The 20,309-nt window shown below is 47.5% G+C and overlaps 1 protein-coding gene across 5 annotated transcripts in view; it reads right to left on the bottom strand.

Moving 5' to 3' along the window:
* Positions 1–20,309, bottom strand: part of RNF123 (ring finger protein 123) — a 3,033,138-nt gene that overhangs the window by 2,394,911 nt on the left and 617,918 nt on the right. For all 5 annotated transcript variants that reach the window (XM_069644183.1, XM_069644184.1, XM_069644185.1 and 2 more), the window contains exon 7: positions 8,530–8,615. In XM_069644183.1, the coding sequence (XP_069500284.1) occupies positions 8,530–8,615 (86 nt within the window). The remainder of the gene's footprint in view (positions 1–8,529; positions 8,616–20,309) is intronic.

Genomic DNA, 20,309 nt, shown 5'->3' with positions numbered 1-20,309 from the left:
TTCAAGTTTCTTAAGTCCAAGATGGGTCTCAATCCTCCGTCCTTCTTTGGGAAGAGAAAGTAAGGGGAGTACCAACCGTTGTTCTTCTCAGCTACAGGTATATGTTCTATTGCACCTTTCTCTGGCAGGGTTAAGATTTCTTGTAACAGGACCGTATCTGGAATTTTGACAGAGTTGGTTGCCGGTGGATGGTTCTGAGGCCTTCTTAGGAAGGAAAGGCAGTAACCTTGAGCTACTGTTGCCAGTGCCCAAGCATCTGAAGTAATGCCCCGCCATTCGTTCAGATGCTGAGAGATTCTGCCGCCCACTGGGGTCTTGTGTGACAAGGGCTCAGAGCGATTTGGAGGCGCCTGCAGGAACGGCAGAGGGTAAAGATGCTGAGGCTGATTTCGCACCTCGTCCACCACGAGGGAAATTTCTTTTAGTTTTCTACGCGGCCTGTCCTCTTCCTCTACCAAATGAGGGGTAGCATCGAAAAGAACGACCTCTCCAGAAAGATGAGCCCGAATAAGGTTTTTGAGGCTGTCGCATAGAGGCGCTAAGTGACTTAGCTGCTCACTTGGTCTGCAGTTTCTCCAAGCTCTCATCAGCTTTACTGCCTAAAAGCCTTGAGCCGTTGAAAGGCATGTTGAGTAGTCTGGCCTGCACGTCCGGTGCAAACCCCGACTTCCTCAACCACGCAAATCTGTGCAGTACTGAGCTTGCAGCCATGGATCTGCTGATGCTGTCAGCAGTATCCATTCCTGATCGGAGACTCTCCCATTGCCTCCTTGCCATCTGTAACAATATTCAGAAAGCGTTCCCTTTCTTCGCCTTCTGGAATATGTTCAGCCACCGCCGTAACACAATCCCAAAGGGTATGGGTGAACCTGGCCACGGTACAGGTAACATTAGCAAACTTAAGGGCCATACTGCCCGAGGTAAACACCTTGCGAGCCCAAGCGCCCACTTTTTTATCATCTCTATCCGGGGGGATAGATGGATAGGCTGATTGTCTTGTGGAAGTTGCAGCTTGGACCACTAGACTCTCGGGCGTAGGGTGCTTACTAAGATAATCAGGGTCACAGCTTACTGGTCTACATTTTTTGGGGAAGATCTTGTTCAAAGGTTGGTGATGACCTACCACAACCCATATAGTCAGCAACCCAGTTCATCAGGTTCCTGTAGCCCAAGTCTACATGTTCTGCAGGATCAGGTTTTGGAAATTCTAACGCTGGTGACGCATCAATGCCACTGGCAGAGTGAAGGTTATCACAAAGGTCTCCCATTCTTGACTCAGGGTCAATCAATTCCCCTGGTACATCTCTAGCACCAAATTGTACTCCCAATGGAGAAATATCCTCTGAGGCACTTTCCTCCTCAAAAATAGAGGACATAGACTTTAAAAAGTCTGATCTCGGTAAAGGTGTGTACCTTTTTTCTTCCTCTTGAATTTGCTTCGAGGGAATTGAATGAATCTTCGAAGACGTCAGTGACGTCTTCGATAACAGAGTCAATGTATCCTTTGGCTTCTGCGTCGGAGCTTCGACGGTTTATGCTTGTAACCGGTGTCGGAGAATCACTCAACTGTCTAGGAACCTTCAACATTTTAACGTCGGGTCGAGAATGCTGAGTCTCTGCCTTACTACTTGTCTTAACCAAAGTAGTTTCTGACCTTCCTGCGTCGTCCAAAGGAGCGACCGGGGTCTGGCTCTTACGAGGCTTCTTGGAGGGGGTCGGGCCGCATTCTCAAAGACCTTAATCATGTGCACTCTAAATTATTCACATTTTCTAGGGGAATCTGAACTAGTCGGACATCGTATCACTTTGGCAGAGGTATCTGACGAAGAAGAGGGAGACCTATGTCTCCTCTTCGCCTTCTTGGAAGAAGAAGGTGGTCTTGATCTACTCCTAGAACGAGACCTATGAGTGCTTGTGCCGATCCAAGTCCTTTAACTCACCGGACTTCCTATGCTTCTTAAAAGAGGCCTTCGAAGCTTCCCGCCCCACCGCCAATTTACCTTTTCGTTCACGATAGGAGCGTTCTCAGTCATCGACTGACAGGAGCCACAGTCGCAGGTTCGATGGTCCGAACATAAACACCAAAGGCAGACACAGTGAGGGTCTGTGATCGACATTTTAGAACCGCAGTCTTAGGAAAGGAAGGGGTCGAAGATGATGACATTTTCCTGAGGAAAATACGAAATGCGCCATTAACTCGATGCAAAGCTATCGGAAAAACCGAACTGAAGCCAACGCGCGCACCACAAGCTACTTATACTGCTGGAGACTGACACGCTACGGAGACCGTCGAGGGACATCGACGCCACAACCTTGTGGACAGCGCCCTCTGCCGAGATCTTTTTTCCAAACCTGCGAAGCTGACGAGCTATGTACATCATAGATGAGGAATACGTGGGAGGGGACAATCCATGCAAAGTACTCGTTATCTGTGGCATTGATGTGTTAAACAAGCCAAAAAAAGGACTGACCTGTGGAAGTGTGAGCGGTCTGTTTACCAAGGAGCAAAATGCTGCACGAGCAAAGCAAGGCCAGAAAATTAAAATTGACCAGGAAATAGTATCAACAAAATTCCCTGGTTATAAATGTATATGAGTCAGCTACCACTAAAATAGAAGAAACCTATTGTGCGGGTGTAATCTGAGGCCATCTGTCTCCATGTGCATTCATCTTTAAGCTACGTCACAAGCAACCACATTACGTCCCGCACAACCCACAGCCGAACATAACACCTTAATGTCCCAGGCTTTGATCCATGACTCTTGTTCAATCTTATTTAACAAAGTGAGGTGTGGAGAGGGGACAGCTGCACTTCCCTCAAGAGTGGGGCTAATGCATCTATGATTTTCAGAGCTCTAAGTGCGAGGTGTGTTATTCAAGGATACCCCTCTAGGACCGCCCGTGAATTAAGTTTTCAGAAAGCCCTTTCCAAGAAGGAGTTTGAGTGGGGAGGGGTTGCTCACTCCATGGATCAATCACTTCTGAGACTCCATTTCCAGCGCTCATTTTCTTAAAAAGTGTTGCACCAGAGCAGGGTCCTGGTCGAGTTTGCAGCCCCTCTCAACCATTCACATCACACTTGAATGCGTTCAAGGTGAGCAGAGCCCAATCAGTGGCAAAACCCACAATTTGTGGGCCCCCCCCTGCGACTCATGCTGAGGCCCCTCTGCCCAGGCTCCACAAAGCAAAGGGCACGCCACACCCAGGGCCAGACCGGACCACCACAGGTGCGCAATGTTGATGATTATGCCGCTGCAGGGGCATGCACTACTCAAAGTGAAACAAGAAAATGTTTTTTTAAATCAAAGCTTAAATAGTTCACCTAGCGTAGACAGAAGGGGCCGGTGCTTTGTCCCCAAATATACCAGCCACCAGTCGTGGCTGGTGAGTTTTTTATTGGAGGATGTAAATATTTTCCACAAGTATGCGATTGCGACCAACCATAGCGAGGGGACTCGAGTTAACAAAAAAGGGTTTTGGCGGGTCAGGGGGATTCTTCCCCCTCCCATGAGATCATGTTTTGAATAATGGGTTAAAATGGTGCATTACACAGCACACTTTCTGCGAAAATGTGGGTAAAAGGCCAGACAGTTTGCAATCGGTTTTGTATAGTGTAGGGTAACTCATGGACAAAAAGTACAATCGATGCAAGTCACCAAAAGTGCACAAGCACATTTCCAAATGCATTGTCATGCAGTTCCCTTCAATATATGCCAGTATAAAAAACATTTTCATGTTGGTTGTGCCCATACATTTCCATGCTGGCTTCACCAATATATGCTAGTATTCCCATATAAGAACATACTCATGTTGGCTTTGAGATGTTTATAGTATCATTACTGGCACTAGGCGCAAAGCTGTCTCTGCCAATATATGCCAGTACTCCTATGTAAGAAAACGCTCCCGTTGGTGACATGTCACAATAAGAAAACATGCTCCAACCGGTTCCAATATAAGTCAGTCTAGACCCATAAGAACACTTAGGTTTGTCATATATGCTCAGTTAATAAAAAGTCATGCCACATTAAAAAATATACAGGCCGCTACACCAACACGTCTGTCTAGCAAGGTAATACTACTGATCATGCTTGCCTTATCAAAGATTCTGAGTAATAAATGTCATGCAACAATAAGCAATGGCTAGACTGGCTGTACCAAAAAGCCAGTCTAGCCAGGTAATGACACACATGAACTTGGCTTTGCCCTAAAATACCAGTAAAACATGCAAAGTCAAAGGATGTGTCAAAAATGCTCTAGTGATCCCAGTCTCCCAGGACTTCAAACACCCACAGACGTACGTACGTACGTACGTACGTACACACACACACACACACACATCTCCTCTTACATTTATTCACCACACAGACATGCACACGCCCACCCGGAACATTCACAAACACAATCATACCAATTCGCCCACCTGTCACTCACCCACATACCTTCTCAGATACGCTCACACAGGCACCCACCCTCAACATTTACACACACACACACTCACATTTCGACTCACTCACCCTCCATTCGCTCACCCATACACCTTCTCTCGCATCCACTCATACTACATTTTCCACACAGACACATACCCACTCAGAACACCGAAACACACTATCATATTCCTACTCATTCACCCACCAGTCACTCACTCCTACACCTTCTCTTATATCCACTCTCACTGTAATCTCCAAACAGGCACAAACTGACCCAGAACATTCAAACACAAACACTATCACATTTCTTCTCATTCCCCCACTGCTCACTGACCCATAGCACATACAGTTGACAAGCACTCTTCATACATGCAAAATACACATCACATTAAAACAAAGCCTTCTTACCAGGGATCCAGTGACCTAAAAAATAGAGAATGACATTTTAACCGATAAAAAAAAAAATAATAATAAATACTGAATAAAAAAACAAAAATGTGGGAATGGAGCAAGGGGTTAAATCTGGTGGGTAGGGGTTTTGGGTGGGATTTGAAACTTGGGGAAACAAGGTGCTTTGGAGGTAGGGTCGGATTGGCCTTCCGGCCCGTGGACGGCCCGAAATCGTCCCTAGGGAGTGGGGGCCGGTTTCTGCCAACTCCTGGGCCGGTTTTGAACTTTTACAAAAAAAAAAAAACAAAAAAGAAAAAACACCAATGATGGGCAGAGGCAATATTAGGGGAGAGTATAAGCCCTTTTCATGGCTGAATGTCCTAGGCACCCCCCACCCCCCCCAATGAATGTGTGTTTTTCAATTTGTACACAACTCAAGTGGATCTACCTTCATTCTAAATTCCTGTGCCCCAAATAGGCTTGGTAAGCAGTTGTTCAAATCGGTAGCAACATTAACAGAGTAATAAAAGCAGAGCTCCAAGTCATTTATCATTGCAGTCAAAGTCTCTTGCCAGGGCAATGTACAGGTCATTTGCCAATCAGTGTTCTTGTATCTTCTGCAGCATTGGGGTCTTGCTGATGCCGATTAGCTCTGACTGAGTGCTTTTGGTTGCTTTTCAAAGTGGTAGTGGTGAACTAATTTCCAGCAGTGGTATTCAGCACCTTAATCCAATCATTGAGGTAGTCTTTGGTGAATGGTTATAAGCAGTGGTGATGTTATGTTGTGTTATGCTAATGGGATTTATACCGCAGGCCGCTGCTATTTGCATGGTATACAGGTGCTAGGGTTCTTTTCCAGTAATATTAGTCATTAGGAGGCACCCTGGTCCAATGATTGCAGTTGGCTTGGTGGAACCATTTGACATGGGATAAGAAACCTGAGGAATCCTAACCCCTAAAAATATGAAAGATTCTACATTAATAACAAACCTCGGCCTTGCTTATGGGTGAACACCTTTCAAATAATGAAACATTGTTTCTCAACCTGGACACCAACAAATATGTTACATTCCTGAATCAAGGAACCCTAAATACATTCAGAAAAATATTGGAATTGGATATCTCCAATATGAAATATGGAGATTACACACAGATTGTATATTCCGATATTTATTTTAAAAAAAGGTTATTTATTGCCAAGAACTATTGTAGCCTTGAGAAAGCCTGGGATGGGGGAAATGCGTTTTGGCTTTAAATAATATGATTTTTTGTTCTCAGCCTTGAATTATATCCATTGCTTGTTCCTTAACAGGTTTCTTGACAATCTGCAAAAACAGAAATTCGTGAAGGAGACTATAACTAATGACTAATATCAAATGATATGAACTCAGTTATTTATGACTATATATTTCAACTATTGTGTTCTTTTCTTAATGTTTCAAGTTCAAAGCCAGTCATATTAATTGCAGTAGAGTGCATGTTTCCTGGATTTCAGTTTCTTTTACTAGTTATTATAACTCGATCAATTATGCAACGGCATAATTCATCAAAGCAAGGTAAAACGTTACCTTGCTTTGATGATTGATTTGCATGCATGATGTGCATGCAAAGTCGAGGGGCCGCCGCTTGTCACCGTGCCGCCACTCCAGGGTCACGGTGCCCCCTGGAGTGGCTGTGCTGTTGTATTAGTGATAAATATATATTAGTGATGTTAGTGATAAACGACCAATTTTAGAGTAGAATAAGCATCCATTTCGAACTTTGTATTTTGCCTTTCACAAGCTGCAGTAATAGCATGTTTTTTTCTGCCGTTGTCTCTGTTACGATCATCACAAGACATTCCATCTCGGTGTCCTCGGTCACTGACAACATCCTTGTGCCTAAAAGCTTCTCTACAGTTTTGAAATATTTGACCATAGCACATCAAGTGGCCATTGACTTCATTGTGCTACAATGAATGCTTTGTTGTAATGTGTCTATCTTTCCCATCTCCCTGGCATGCTGTTCAGGATGTTTGTTTGCATGTATGAGGTAACAGGTGCTCAGAGTATGGGATGTCCTGTGAGTGTGCCGCTTTCCCTATTTTGCCAATTTCTGAACCCTGAAAGTAGATGCATGCAGGCTTGACATGCGGGTGACTTTGCACCAGACCTGCAGATTAACTTTACTGGCCTGCTGTTAAATCTCAGTTACCAGTTTAATGGTATCCACTACTGAATAATTGCTCATTTACTATAGCCGATATGATAACTCAGTGGGTTGAGCGCTCGCTGCTGCAATGTGTGTGTGATCTGCATGTTCGAATCCCAGCAAGGCCATCTCAGCCTTTCATCCTTCTTAGGTTGATAATGGAGTACCAACACATGTAACAATACAAACTATAACATTATCATTTGGCCTTTGACGTCTACTTGCATTCACAGTGATTTGACAATATGGATCTATACACAGATATCAATGATACGTATGGTGATCCATTCTTGTATGAAATGTATATCACATTAGTGAAATCATAACCATATTTTTCATAGTGTACTTAGGAACAATGCTATTTGATGGCACGAGGGGTGCGGGGGGCCCCTGCAACTCCAGTGCCCAGGAGCAACCGTTTAAAGAAATAATTCAGGGGACGTGGCTGTGACCCCCAAATGACATCCTTGAGGCGCACAAACATCTTTATGCAGATCTCTGTCAATGCATGGGCACCAACCCTGCAAGAATGCACATCAACTATGGATGAGCACATTTTTCATGCTCAATCCACTAAAGACAGATACTAGTGATTGGGTCTTGCCATCTGGACATCTCCCACCATCGTGTCAGTGTTACTCTGGCCCTTGTCCACAGCCGTAAAGGTCTACCTGAATGCAGGACTTGCATTAGAACAGCAATTGAAAGAAGTTAAAAAAAACCTGCTTCATGTTGTACCAACTAACGAAGCTATGCCCCTACCTAACAAACACACACACACAAGCAGCTATGACTTTGGCTCCGTCCAAGCTAGACTTATATGCAGAGAGCACTTCTCTCAGAGCCCAAAAGTATACAACCTAGAACATCCAGCTTTCTGACAATCACTAGGTGCTATCGCCATATCATGCAAGTCTTGAGATTTCTGCATTGTATTCAATTAGAAAAATAGTTTTCTATATAATAAACTGCATTGCACACAGATATATCAATTATGTACAACCAGCAATCTATATTAAGTTCACATATGCTTAAAACATCCTTAAGGCCTAGCAGAGGCATATGAAAAGTACTCCCTCACTTTAGAATTTTTTGAAAGGGAAGACACTTTCTCTCCTATTTAGCACCCAGGTCGTGGGCTCCTTCGCACAACATGTTCCAGAGAATGACGCTCCCCCACCCTTCCAAAAAGCCAGTAAGACCTGGTTTTTTCACCATCCAATAAACCTTCTTGAGAAGACAAAGCAGACATATACATGGTGACATGAGGCTGCACTACTGATGATCGTATGCTCTATGAACCATATTAGCATAACAATTTTCCTGCATAATATTGCGTACAGAAAAAAAGAAAAATCAGCATTCCATTTAATTACCATAAACATCAAATTACTTTACTAACATTTATTATAGTGGGTTGTCCTAGATTGTGTGTGATTTGTTAGCCCATGGGCTATACAATTGTTTATGCTTTCATCATCTTGTTTTATCCCATTTCGGAAATCGTGAGACAAGAATTTACCTCCTGGTTGAATCTGCAGTTCACAGTGCACCATCCAATCTGCATGAGCCCTTGGGAGGAGATGAGGACCTCATACAGCCATTTTCCTGCGGGAGAGGCAACAAGAATGACGCATGAAAGAAATAGCTAGGACCAAGATGCATACATTTGTATGCCAATGTTATCAGTTAGTCCACTGAATAAAAACAGCCTAGCATGCTATAATAATGATACATTTGTATGCCAATGTTATCAGTTAGTCCACTGAATAAAAATAGCCTAGCATGCTATAATAATGATGGATTGCTTTAAGGCAATCCATAGTTCCAACAAAGAAAGGCAGCAGATGGAAGTCACTCCACTTTCATCACAAAGAGTGAGACATCAGGTTTTATTTAATCAAGTTAAGGTGATATGAACAATGGCAAGCCTAAGGAGAATAAATTGACAAAACGCTGAGAAATTCATTCCACATCAGATTCTGAAATAGCGGTGATTAAAATCACATTTGAGGAAAAATTGTAAACAAACTCCTTAGTCATTTACAGCATGCATAAATACTGGTCATATTGGTTCATTCTTGTTCCTGAACTCTAGGAGAAAGCTACATTGTAGGCAAACTATGACACTCTTGTGCAGAAAGGAAGAGGAAGAATGGATAAACGAGTGCATGACATTGAGGTCTAAGAGACAGGTTCAAAATATATATATATACACACACACACACAACAAAAATTACGTAACAATCTTTCTGATGCTTGTATTTGCTTAGGTTCACATGCTTTATATAGGCTGACATCTAGTGGTTGTGGAGTATTACAAGATTTATTTTCAATTTCGAAAAGGGACATCGACTGGGTGATATGACATATGATAGATTATTTATAACACACTTAATACCCAGAGGTTTCTAAGCACGGCCCCGGGATCGAACCTGCGGTGCTCTGTGTCGTCTTGCTTGCAAGGTGAGCACGTTGCCCCAGAGCTATCATCCCGAGACTAATACTAGCCCTACCGTGATGTGTATGTACCCATGATCAGTCACGAGTCGAGATCCTCCGACTGGAAGAATTTGACCCGAGGTTGCGTAGATTGTATAGTGAGGTAATTCGAAGAAATGCTTGAAAAAACTACACATACAATACCTGTTGTCTATGGTGCTTCTACTCCCAAGGGGAGGACGGGTTGGCACATGTGAATCTAAGCAGATACAAGCATCAGAAAGACTACTACAGATATGTAATGTTTGCCTTCTAGGGCTTGTGTATCTGCTTAGAATCGCATGCTTTGCATAGACTAGCAAGCAGTACCAGAAGAAGGTGGTGGTTGGATAGAAGGAAACGAGAAACAAATATTTTAGCACTGCTTGTCCAACCTGAGAGTTATTCCTGCCCTGTGACTGAAGTCCATGTGGCAGCCCTGCAGATAGCATCTAGTGGCACGTTAGCAATGAAGCTAATGTGGCTCCTGTACCACGTGTGGAGTGTGCTTTAGGTGTAAATGGCAGTATCTTGTTTGACAATGTATAACAGTGCTGGAAGCATCTTACAATCCATCTACAGATAGTAGCCTTTGATACAGGGTCCCCTTCTTTACAGGCTGCTAAGGAAACAAATAACCATTTCAGTTTTTCCTGTCTGGTTCAGTCTTGTTGAAGTGACTGCCCTTCGAACATCCAGTGATTGTGGAGTGCTCTTTCCCCTGAATTTTCAGGATTTTGCAAGAAAGCTGGCAGTTCAATTGATTGGTTGACTTGAAACATAGAAATGTATTTAGGTTGGAAATGAGAGTGTTCTTCAGACCACCTTGTGCTCATGTACTGTGACAAAGGATTCCGTCACAGACAATGTCTGAAGCTCACTTACTCTCCGTATAGATGTCTGCTATAAGAAAAGTGACCTTGTAAGTGAGACTTGCTTTATGCACTGGCTCAAAAGAGGGGCCCATGAGTTTGCTTCAATATTTAAATCCCAGGTTTGCAATCCCAGGATAAAGCTCTTTTACTCCGTCCAAGAAGGCTTTGACAACTGAACTTTCCACCAAGAAAATTTACTCTGCAAAGTTGTATGAACATATAGAGCTGCTGGATGGATGGACTTTTTTTTTTTTTTTTTAAACTTGTTTTTATTGTTGACTAGACAACACAACTTAGGAGACAGGGCCTAGGCCGGCCACATGGCAGCTACTACATCAAGAGTAAATATACATAAATACGTATCCACATCAACATACGACTGTTCAAATATTTGGGGCAGTGAAGCATGAGCTCATAGATTCAACTAGATATCGGCATATGGGGCAATCAATCGTACAGTTGAACATAATATACACTTCATTATGTATTTTTAGGAGAGACACCAGTTGTGCATGAAGGTGAGGGCAAGGAGGCCATGTAATCCCGGAAGCTTTGCCAGACATCTATTGGCCGACAGTGCGGATGTTGCATTGCACTCCAGGTTTCCTCCGTGTCGTGAGCCCATGTAACTGATCTAAGCCATTGTGAGTATATAGGTGGTCTGGCACGGAGCCAGCATAACAGAATGCAGCGGACCGCCAGCAGCATACAGAGACCCGCAAGTCTCCTGGCTTTCCGGCCCAGCCGGGGGAATTCGTGGAAGAGACAGTGTAGCGGGGTGGGGGCAATGGGGATACCCAGGATGTCTGATAGTGTGGAGCAAATCTCGATCCAGAATTGCGATAGGAGTGGGCAGTGCCATAGCATATGGATGTAGGTTGCTTGTTCCATGCCGCATCTGGGGCAGCTGGAGGGGGAGTCCGGGAACATGCGGTGCAGTCTCTTGGGTGCGTGATGATATCTATGGAGAATCTTAAACTGTATAAGCTTAAATTTTGAGTTATAGGAGACATCTTGAGTGCGAGCACACATTCGAGACCACCTCTCGTCGTTGAGCTCCACCTCAAGGTCGACCTCCCAGCTATGCTTCAGCTTAGTGAAGGCCGGGACAGCTCTAGATTGCACCAGTGTATATAGTCTCGACACTTTACCCTTAAAGGATAGGTATGAGCAGAGTTCCGCAACTATGGAGTCATCAGGCGGTATTGTGGGGAACTCAGGGTATCTGAGTTTGAGATTCCTGCGAAGGGAAGAGAATTGTAGCCAAGCAGTGGGGCGGCGCTTAAGGGATGGGGGGAGATCCGCCCACTCTATGAAGTTACCCTGTTCGTAAATATTGCGGAGCGACTGGAAGCCGGCTTCAGCCCAACGGGTTGCAGTTGGAGGCGGGATGGGTAATACATCAGGGAGAAAGTTCCAAAGCGGTAGGTCTCCATGGAATGGCCGAGGTGTGGTAACAAGGGCCCAAAGTTTGGTGAGCGCTAAGGAGGTGCAAGTCACTGGGTCCGCCGAGTCAGGGTCAGCTGGAGTAGGTTTAAGAATGAGGGAACCTAGCACTCGGTCAGCAGCAGACAGCCTCTCGAGCCGAACATGTGGGGGGGGATCGATGGCATTAAACCAATGGGAAGCGAATTGCGATTGAGCCACCACCCAATACCTCAAGAAATCCGGTGCGCCAAACCCCCCAAATTCTTTCGGGGTGGTGAGCGTAGAAAGTTTAAGCCTGACCGCACCTGAGTGCCAAAGGAATGTATTTGTAATGTGCCGTAGTGCCTTAAAAAATGCATCGCCCGGCCATACAGGTAGATTGGTGAAACGGTATAAAAGTTGGGGTAATACCACCATTTTAAGGATGCTGATCCTACCTGCCAAGGAAATGGGGAGCTTGTTCCAATTAGACGTCTTACCAGATAGGGCCGTTAGATAGTTCGAGTAGTTGTCCTCGCGGAGCTTTGTTATAGAACGAGATACCTCCACCCCCAAGTATGTGAAACTAGATTGAGACCAGGAGAAGCCCAACATATCCGGGGGAGGATACGTACTCTCAGTAAGCGGGAACAACGTGGATTTGGAGCAATTCACTTTTAATCCTGATATGTCTCCAAATCTAGTGACGTCGGCGAGGATAGGAGCAAGGTTAATGTCAGGTGAACGAATAAACAGCAGGGCATCGTCTGCGTACAGAGAGATTATGTCAGCCTGACCGGCTGTGCGTAATCCCCTATGGGCATGTGCCTGGCGCATCAGGTCAGCAAATGGTTCAATGGCTACGGCAAATATTAGTGGGGAAAAAGGACATCCCTGGCGTGTGCCTCTGGCTATTAGGAAAGGAGCGGAGCATCTGTCCTCAGTGCGGACTCTAGCTGAAGGGGAGGTATAAAGCAGCTTAACCCAGGTTTGGAAATTGTGGCCAAACTTACACTTCACAAGGACCCGCCACAAGTATTTCCAGGACACCGAATCGAAGGCCTTCTGCATGTCCAGTGTGGCCGCTACCGCCTGCGTGGTGGGGCTAACCCTACTGATCACATTAAAGAGTCTTCTTAAATTTAAGGATGTGGACCTTCCAGGGACAAACCCTGCCTGGTCAGGATGAATAATGTGGGGCAGAATAGGGGCTAAACGGTTGGCTAGTAGTTTAGCGTAGATTTTTACATCACTGTTAATCAGCGAGAGGGGGCGGTATGAGCCACACTGGGAGGGGGGCTTGCCCGGCTTGGGGAGAACCATTATCGCTGCCTCTCGAAGAGAGGGGGGGAGTATACCCTTTTCGCAAGATTCCTCCCATAGACCCAACAAGTGCGGGACCAGCAGTGTCTTGTATTGTTTATACAATTCAATGGGTAGTCCATCCGGGCCAGGAGCCTTGCCAGATGCCAGTGATTCGATGGCTTCGGCGATCTCCTCAGACGTTATCTGACTCTCCAGGGAAGCACCAGCCTCGGCAGACAAAACGGAGAGAGGGATAGAGTCCAGAAAGGAATCTATTTCGGAAATAGGGGGGTCATTGGTCCCGGAGTATAAGGATGTATAAAATGCAAGAAATTCGGAGTTGATGTCCTGTGGGGACTGAGCCATGGAGCCGTCCGATCTTGTTATAGGCGGAATATTGGGGGGTCCGAGTTCACGACGGAGCATCCTGGCCAGCATACGGCCAGGGCGTTCACCTTCGCCATATTTCCTCGCCAAGCCAGGAGACTCCAGGAATTTGACCTCACGCTCTGCCAGGGCACGAAAGTTATCTAATTCCGACCCCAGGGCCGAAAGAGTGCTTGGGGATTGGTTAAGAGCGTATTGAGCCTCAAGGCCGGCGAGGGTAGATTCACTGACGGAAATATCTGCGCGGATCCTTTTGAGAATGCCGCCTCCCTTGGAGATAGCCACCCCTCTCGTGTATGCCTTGAATGATTCCCAGAGGATGGAGTAAGATGTCACCGAACCAGTGTTGAGTTCAAAGAACTCTTCAATGGCCACTTCGAGTTCTGCCGTAAAGGCCTGGTCAAGGAGCGTACGTGAGCTTAACCTCCACAGCCTAGGTCTGTTGGCGTCAGGGCCCCATTCTAGCGAGATGACGATAGGCGAGTGGTCAGATAGTGTTCTGGGAAGGATACCCTGGTGAGACACAGACCTGACTAAGCTATCAGTGATGAGCCATCTATCTATTCTGGAGTGGGAGTCGTGGACTGTGGAATAATATGAGTATTCACGGACATCAGGGTTTGCCAACCGCCAGGGGTCAGCCAGTGACAGATGTGGAAGAGCAGTGAGTATGGTGTGGGCCGCTCTGGAGAGTTGGCGGGGCCGTGTGCCCGATCTGTCTAGGGTTACATCGAGTATAGTATTAAAATCTCCTCCCCACATGATCGGGATCAGGGGGAATCCCTCCAAGAGCGAGACCAGGTGTAAATAAAAGTCTGGATCATCAACATTGGGACCGTAGATGTTTAGGATGGCCACCTCCTGACACTGTAGTGTACCAACAAGCAGGACATATCTGCCAAGGGGGTCTATACGTGAGTGATTGCACACAAATTTCAAACTTCTGTGTATTAGAGTGAGTGTGCCGCGGCTCTGGGTAGAATAGTTAGTATAATATCTTTGGGAACCCCATTGTTTTGCGAACCGATCACATTGCTCGGAGCGGGCATGGGTTTCTTGTAAGCAGAGAATTTTGACCCCGTGGCGTTCTGCATATAATTGTATCTGGCGCATTTTTTTATGATTGCCCAAACCTCGAACGTTCCAGCTCATGAACGTCAGGGCTTTATTCGCCATTTAGTTGGAGATATTGATGCAATAGCTGTAGTATATTGGACAAAAAGAAGAAACTCTATGGACCCCGACGTGGAGGGATCTCCAGTCGTGGGTGTGTGATGTAGTAGTGCTGTGTAGCATGTGGTGCCCCTAGTGGTTGCCGAGTCATTTTCAACATTAACTACCCCTCCCCCCACTCCCCCCACCCACCTCCCTCCCAAAACTCGAGGGAAGAAACCCAAACCCATTAACAACAATAGGAACATAATACTAGGCATCTGCGCCTGGGGGGCTGCAAGTCAGCCTAGCGATGTCATGCTGAAACCGGGGAGAGTTTAAGAATGTTATACAGTGCAATAGTAGTAAGTAACAGAGCATAGTGGTAGTGCGTCGGAGCCATATTGGTATAGAATATCAGGATCGGAGCGGGCCAAGATCTAAGGTGATGTATAAGCAGGCAAATCAATCAACACATTAATGTAAATGTAACGGACAAGGGGGCCCCGGCAGCCAGACCGAATCGAGCCGAAAATGTCTCACGCCCAAAGAGGGGCCTGGGCTCGAGCAGACAGGGTTCGGCTGCATGAGGTCGACTGTGCCACAGCCTGCGCGCCAGGGCCCCACAGAGACCAAGTCGCACCAGCTTAATGAAGTCTTTTATAAGCAACTGATGAACCCCTGAAGGGGGGTACCAGAGACAGCGAGATTGAAAAAAGAAGAAAGGGGGAACCGGTGATCAAAAGTCTGCTGAAGTCTCAAATGTCATAGGGGACCCGGCGGTGGTGGGACCTTTACCGCCAACATTCCGTGCTGGGGGGCCATCACAAGGCATCCCATACTATGAGTGCGGAAACAGACATCAGCCGGGAAAGTGTTCGTCAATGAATTTCGACGCCTCCTCTGGGATGGTGAAGAAGAAGGTCTGATTCAAGTGTTCAATCCTTAATTTCGCCGGGAAAAGCATAGAGTATTTAACCCCCAGGTCGCGGAGTCTCTTTTTGACAGCAAGAAAGGTTCTGCGCTCCTGTTGAACCGTGACCGAGAAGTCGGGGTACAGATGTATTCTTGCCGAGTCGAAGCGCAGCTCACCCTTGGCTCTGGCTGCACGAAGCAATGCGTCCCGATCCCGAAAATTTAGGATCCTGGCGATGATAGGTCGGGGAGGCGCTCCCGGCTTAGGCTTAGCAGTGAGAGATCGATGTGCCCTTTCGACCGCAAAGTGTGAGGAGAGTTGCGGGGCATCAAGTGCAGTTAAAAGGATACGCTCAACATAGTCCTCCATGGGCTCTTTGACACTATCCTCCGGAACGCCAATGATTCGCAGGTTGTTACGCCTGGAGCGAGACTCCAGGTCATCATTCTTCCTCTCCACCGCTGAGACACGATTAGTGAGTGTAGATACTGCAGCTCGCAGCGACAGCAGATCATCCTCCGCGGCACCCACCCTGGTCTCAACCTCGGTGACCCGGCCGTCCGTTCTTTCTATATGAGCTTTAATGGACGATATGGTTCCACTCATGTCGTCCAATTTGGTGTGCAGTGCGGTAAATCCCTCCTTCATGTATTCAAGCATCCTCTGTGAGTCCTCCGATGAAGAGGGTGTCAAGACCGTGGGTGTCTCCTCGGGCGGGTCGGGGGGTGCCTTGGACGGAGTTTTTGCGAACATGTTGAGCGAACTTTGTTTCTTGCCAGCTCCAGCCCCTTTGGTCATGTTGGTGACGGTCCCGCGTGTGTCACCGCCAGGGGAGCGCACGTCCGCCCTCGCGAGGACAGGGGAGGCCTCTGTGTAGAAGGGATATACAGCAGGGCTGTAGTATATGAGCAGGGACCACCACCACCAGACTTTAGCTACAGGCGGAGAGCGATTGCTAGTATGGTGATGTCGAACCCGTCAGGGCCCGCATGAGCAATGACACTGCATACAACGGCCCCAGACGTCCGCGCCCATAAGACCAGTGCCAGTCCCCGGGATAGCTGAATCGATGCAACTGGGAGGGGAGCTCAGGGTCAAGGGGCCGTCCGCGCCCAGCCGGCGACGCGGGGCCAAGGGAGGGGGGGGGGACGTCAAGCAAGAGCCCACCGCTCCCCGCGAAAAAGGAGGCTCTGCATACAAGAAGATTCCCAAGTTCCAAGGTGTGGTGCAAGTCAGGGTAGAGCAGTCTGATCACCACAGGTTTAGTCCCTAAGTCTTTGGCCAAGGCAGGTGCCCCCGGGGGGGGATGAACTTGTTTAGACTTGTCCCCCTCTAGTTCATGGGTGCATTTGGCACCTTGTGTAGCTCCAAGTGTTGAAATCCAAGACAAAAATAAAAATTAAAAAAAAAAAAAAAAAAAAAAAAATAATTCAAGGCCACCCGGGCCGCCGTTGGAAGAGGTCAGGCTATGTCTCCTCGCCCCGCCGCCGGGCACCACCAGAGTCAGAGGAACAAATCGGGGGGGACCCGGGCGGGCCAGATCCACGGGGCTGCAGCAGCTCAAGGATGGGCAAACAGGGCGCGGGTCAGCGGGCCCCACGGATCTGGGCGATGAGCGGTCCGGCGCCCCGCGTCCTCAGCCGGCGCGGAAGGGCAGACCCGGGGGATCAGGCACCCGCCAGCCGGCCGCAGCCCAGAGCCTCCCCCTGCACCCCCCTACCTGGTCCCCGAAGCGGCCTCACCAGCGCCAGGAGGGGGGGCAGCGGAGGAAGGGAACCAACGCAGCCGCAGGGCCGGGACCGCAGCGACGGCTGGACCTCCCCCGGAGCTGCTATCTGAGGCGCCGCCGCCTCACGGCGTTCCGAAGTCCCGCAGGTCGCTGGCGTGATGAAAGCCGCAGGGCGAAGCGCCGGAGAAGGCCCAGAGGCACCGTCCTCAGCCGCATAGGGCCCTTCTTCAGAGGAGGATCGACGGAGGCCCAGCGCCCCTCCCCCCGCCGAGGCCCGCCGCGCCGCGCCCAAAAGTTGCGTGGGCGGGTCGAGGGCTACGGAGCCCCGGGCCGGGGATGCTGAGCGCCGCCGACCGGCCTCACCGCTGGGCGCCGCGTCAGGGTAATCCGGCGACGCCGGGGGACCAGACTCAATCCGGGGGTTGCAGAAGGCTTCCCACGTCCGCACTGCAAGCGGGAGTTCTCACAAGAGCACTGGGCGGGTGGTAGGCGAAATGTTCAGCTCTCCCGGCTCAGAGCTCTGACATCAGGCGGCCATCTTCGTTCGGCGCAACAGCGCCCCCTGGATGGATGGACTTTTAATTAATTAAAAACGATGCTTGAGTCTAATAAGTGCAATAGGGTGCACTATGTGTGATGGTGCGCAGGCAATTGGGTCGACATTTGACTTTTTACACCATACTACAAATATTTTCCATTTGTTTAAATAGCAGTGTCTAGTATTGGGCTTACAGACTTCCATCAGAATGTTCATGCATCTGACAGGCAATGAAGGTGACCAAACTGACTTCTGGAGCCAAACTGCTAACCTCGTTGTGTGAGGTTAAGGATGTAGGGTTAATCCGCGATTATGTAACATGTTGTAACAGGCATGTTAGTTTCATCAGCAAATGGACCTCTTGAGGAGGTGGAAAAACCACATCCGACAGCCCACATTGAAGCTATTACAATCAGTGTTAACTTCTCCTGTTGTATTTTGTGGACTACTCTGTTTAGGTGTGGGGTCGGAGCGCTATGGCATGCAGGTTAATTACAGCAAACCGGAAATCTTCCCCTGGACTGAGACTATTAAACCTCTAAACCTACATGGATTCACTTGGGCTCCCCTCAGAATGCGATATCTAGGGGTGCTGGTCGCTAGGCAGGTTACCACTTTAATGAATCATAACTGCAGGGATTACATGGTTCCCCCTCAGATCCAGACTTGGAGCTTGGGCACAGCTCCAACTGACTTGGGACTGAGACAGCTCTCATCGACCTTAAAACACAGATCGATCTGCTCAAAGACAGTGGCCAAGCAGCATTACTCCTCCTCCTCGACCTCTCTGCAGCATTCGACCTGGTCGACCACTCGGTCCTTTGCACTCACCTACACACGGCTGCCCACTTCTCCCCCGAGGCCATTACATGGATTAGATCTTTCCTCGATGGCAGAACCATGAGGGTTATCTCGCCTACAGACTCTGCAGACCCCATACCCATCACTTGTGGCATACCTCAGGGTTCCTGTGTCTCCCCTACACTGTATAACATATTTACCAAGCCCCTTTTTGATGATCTGGATAATCTCGGTATCACCTACACTAACTATGCAGATGATACCCAGATCCTCCTTCCGCATTCTGCAGATTATGGAAAGGATTTGGCCTTGGTGAATAGGGTTTACATCATCATCCAGGCATGGATGGCCACTCACGGTTTATGCCTGAATGATGATAAAACTGAACTCATCACCTTGGGCACCACTGCCAGCCTAAAGAAATTAAGCCCAGCCTACTCATCCTTCATAATTGATGGCAATACTGTCAGAGTGGGACACGAAGTCAAAACATTGGGCTTCTACCTGGATTTCAATTTCACCTTTAACAGACAGGTGAACTCACTAGCCTCCTCCACGGCTTACACGTGTAAATTGATCCGTACAGCCAAACCTTTTCTATCTGACACCAGCTACCTGACCCTGGCCAGAGCCCTCATACTATCCCGCATAGACTACTGCAATGCCCTGTATCTTGGGTCCTCCAAAGCCACTACTGGCAAGTTACAAACTCTCCAGAACAACGCACTCAGAGCGGCCTTGGGCATCTCAAGAAGAGACCACATTACAGCACATAGCCAGCAGAACAATTGGACCCCCCATTATAGACAAAATCTCCCTAAAAACTGCCTCACCTACCCACAAGTCCCTCAATAACGCGGCCCCCATTTACCTGATCAACAGATTTCAAAGACTGACATCCTTGAGACCGACAAGGACAGCATACAGAGACTGCCTCTCTATCCCTAACTACAAACGCTCTACCATAGGAGGTAATAGCTTCCCAGTGAAAGCGGCTAAAATGTGAAACTCCCTACCACCGACTTTTAGAATGGACTTACCCTACCAAAACTTCCATTCCAAGATGATGTCTTGGCTGAAGACAGCAATTGTCTAAACATACTGTGCCAGGTTTACGCGTCTCCCACTTGGACACACTGGATACACAACTGTTAACTGTATATATGTATATATTCCTGTTTACTTTCATTATTATTGTGTTCATGCCTTGTATATACTTTATTGTCTGTAACTAAGTTACGCAAATTCCTGTATCTGCTGCGCCCTGTTACCCTAGGGTATTTCGGCGCATTACAAATAATAAACAAACAAACAAACAAAAACTATTGGTGGCAGAATTGCACTGCTTAAAATGGTTGTACTCCTGAAGCTTCTCTACTTTTTCCACAACATACCATTATGCCGGGGTCGACATTTTTCAAGGAACTGGATGCCGAGATCACCAAATTGGTATGGCACTCTGGGGCGGTGCGATTGAAATGGGCTTCCCTTACTAAACCATATGGGAGGGATGGATTTGTGGCCCCTGAAATCAGATTGTATTGGCTGGTAGCACAGGCACAATTTGCGTCATTTTGGTTTATGGAGTCTCTCCCCCTCCATCCCCATCCATCCCACAGGTCAAGATAGAAAGTTACTCTGCCGGTAGCCGCAACATTATGACTTTGATTTTACCTCCCAAATTTGCAGATGACTGCCGGTTTGACCCGCT

The sequence above is a fragment of the Ambystoma mexicanum genome, chromosome 2p, assembly GCF_040938575.1.
Source record: "Ambystoma mexicanum isolate Mex_15411 chromosome 2p, UKY_AmexF1_1, whole genome shotgun sequence".
Classification (NCBI taxonomy): Eukaryota; Metazoa; Chordata; class Amphibia; order Caudata; family Ambystomatidae; genus Ambystoma; species Ambystoma mexicanum.
Note: the sequence above shows the minus strand (reverse complement) of the source record. Positions and strands in the feature narration are given on the sequence as shown.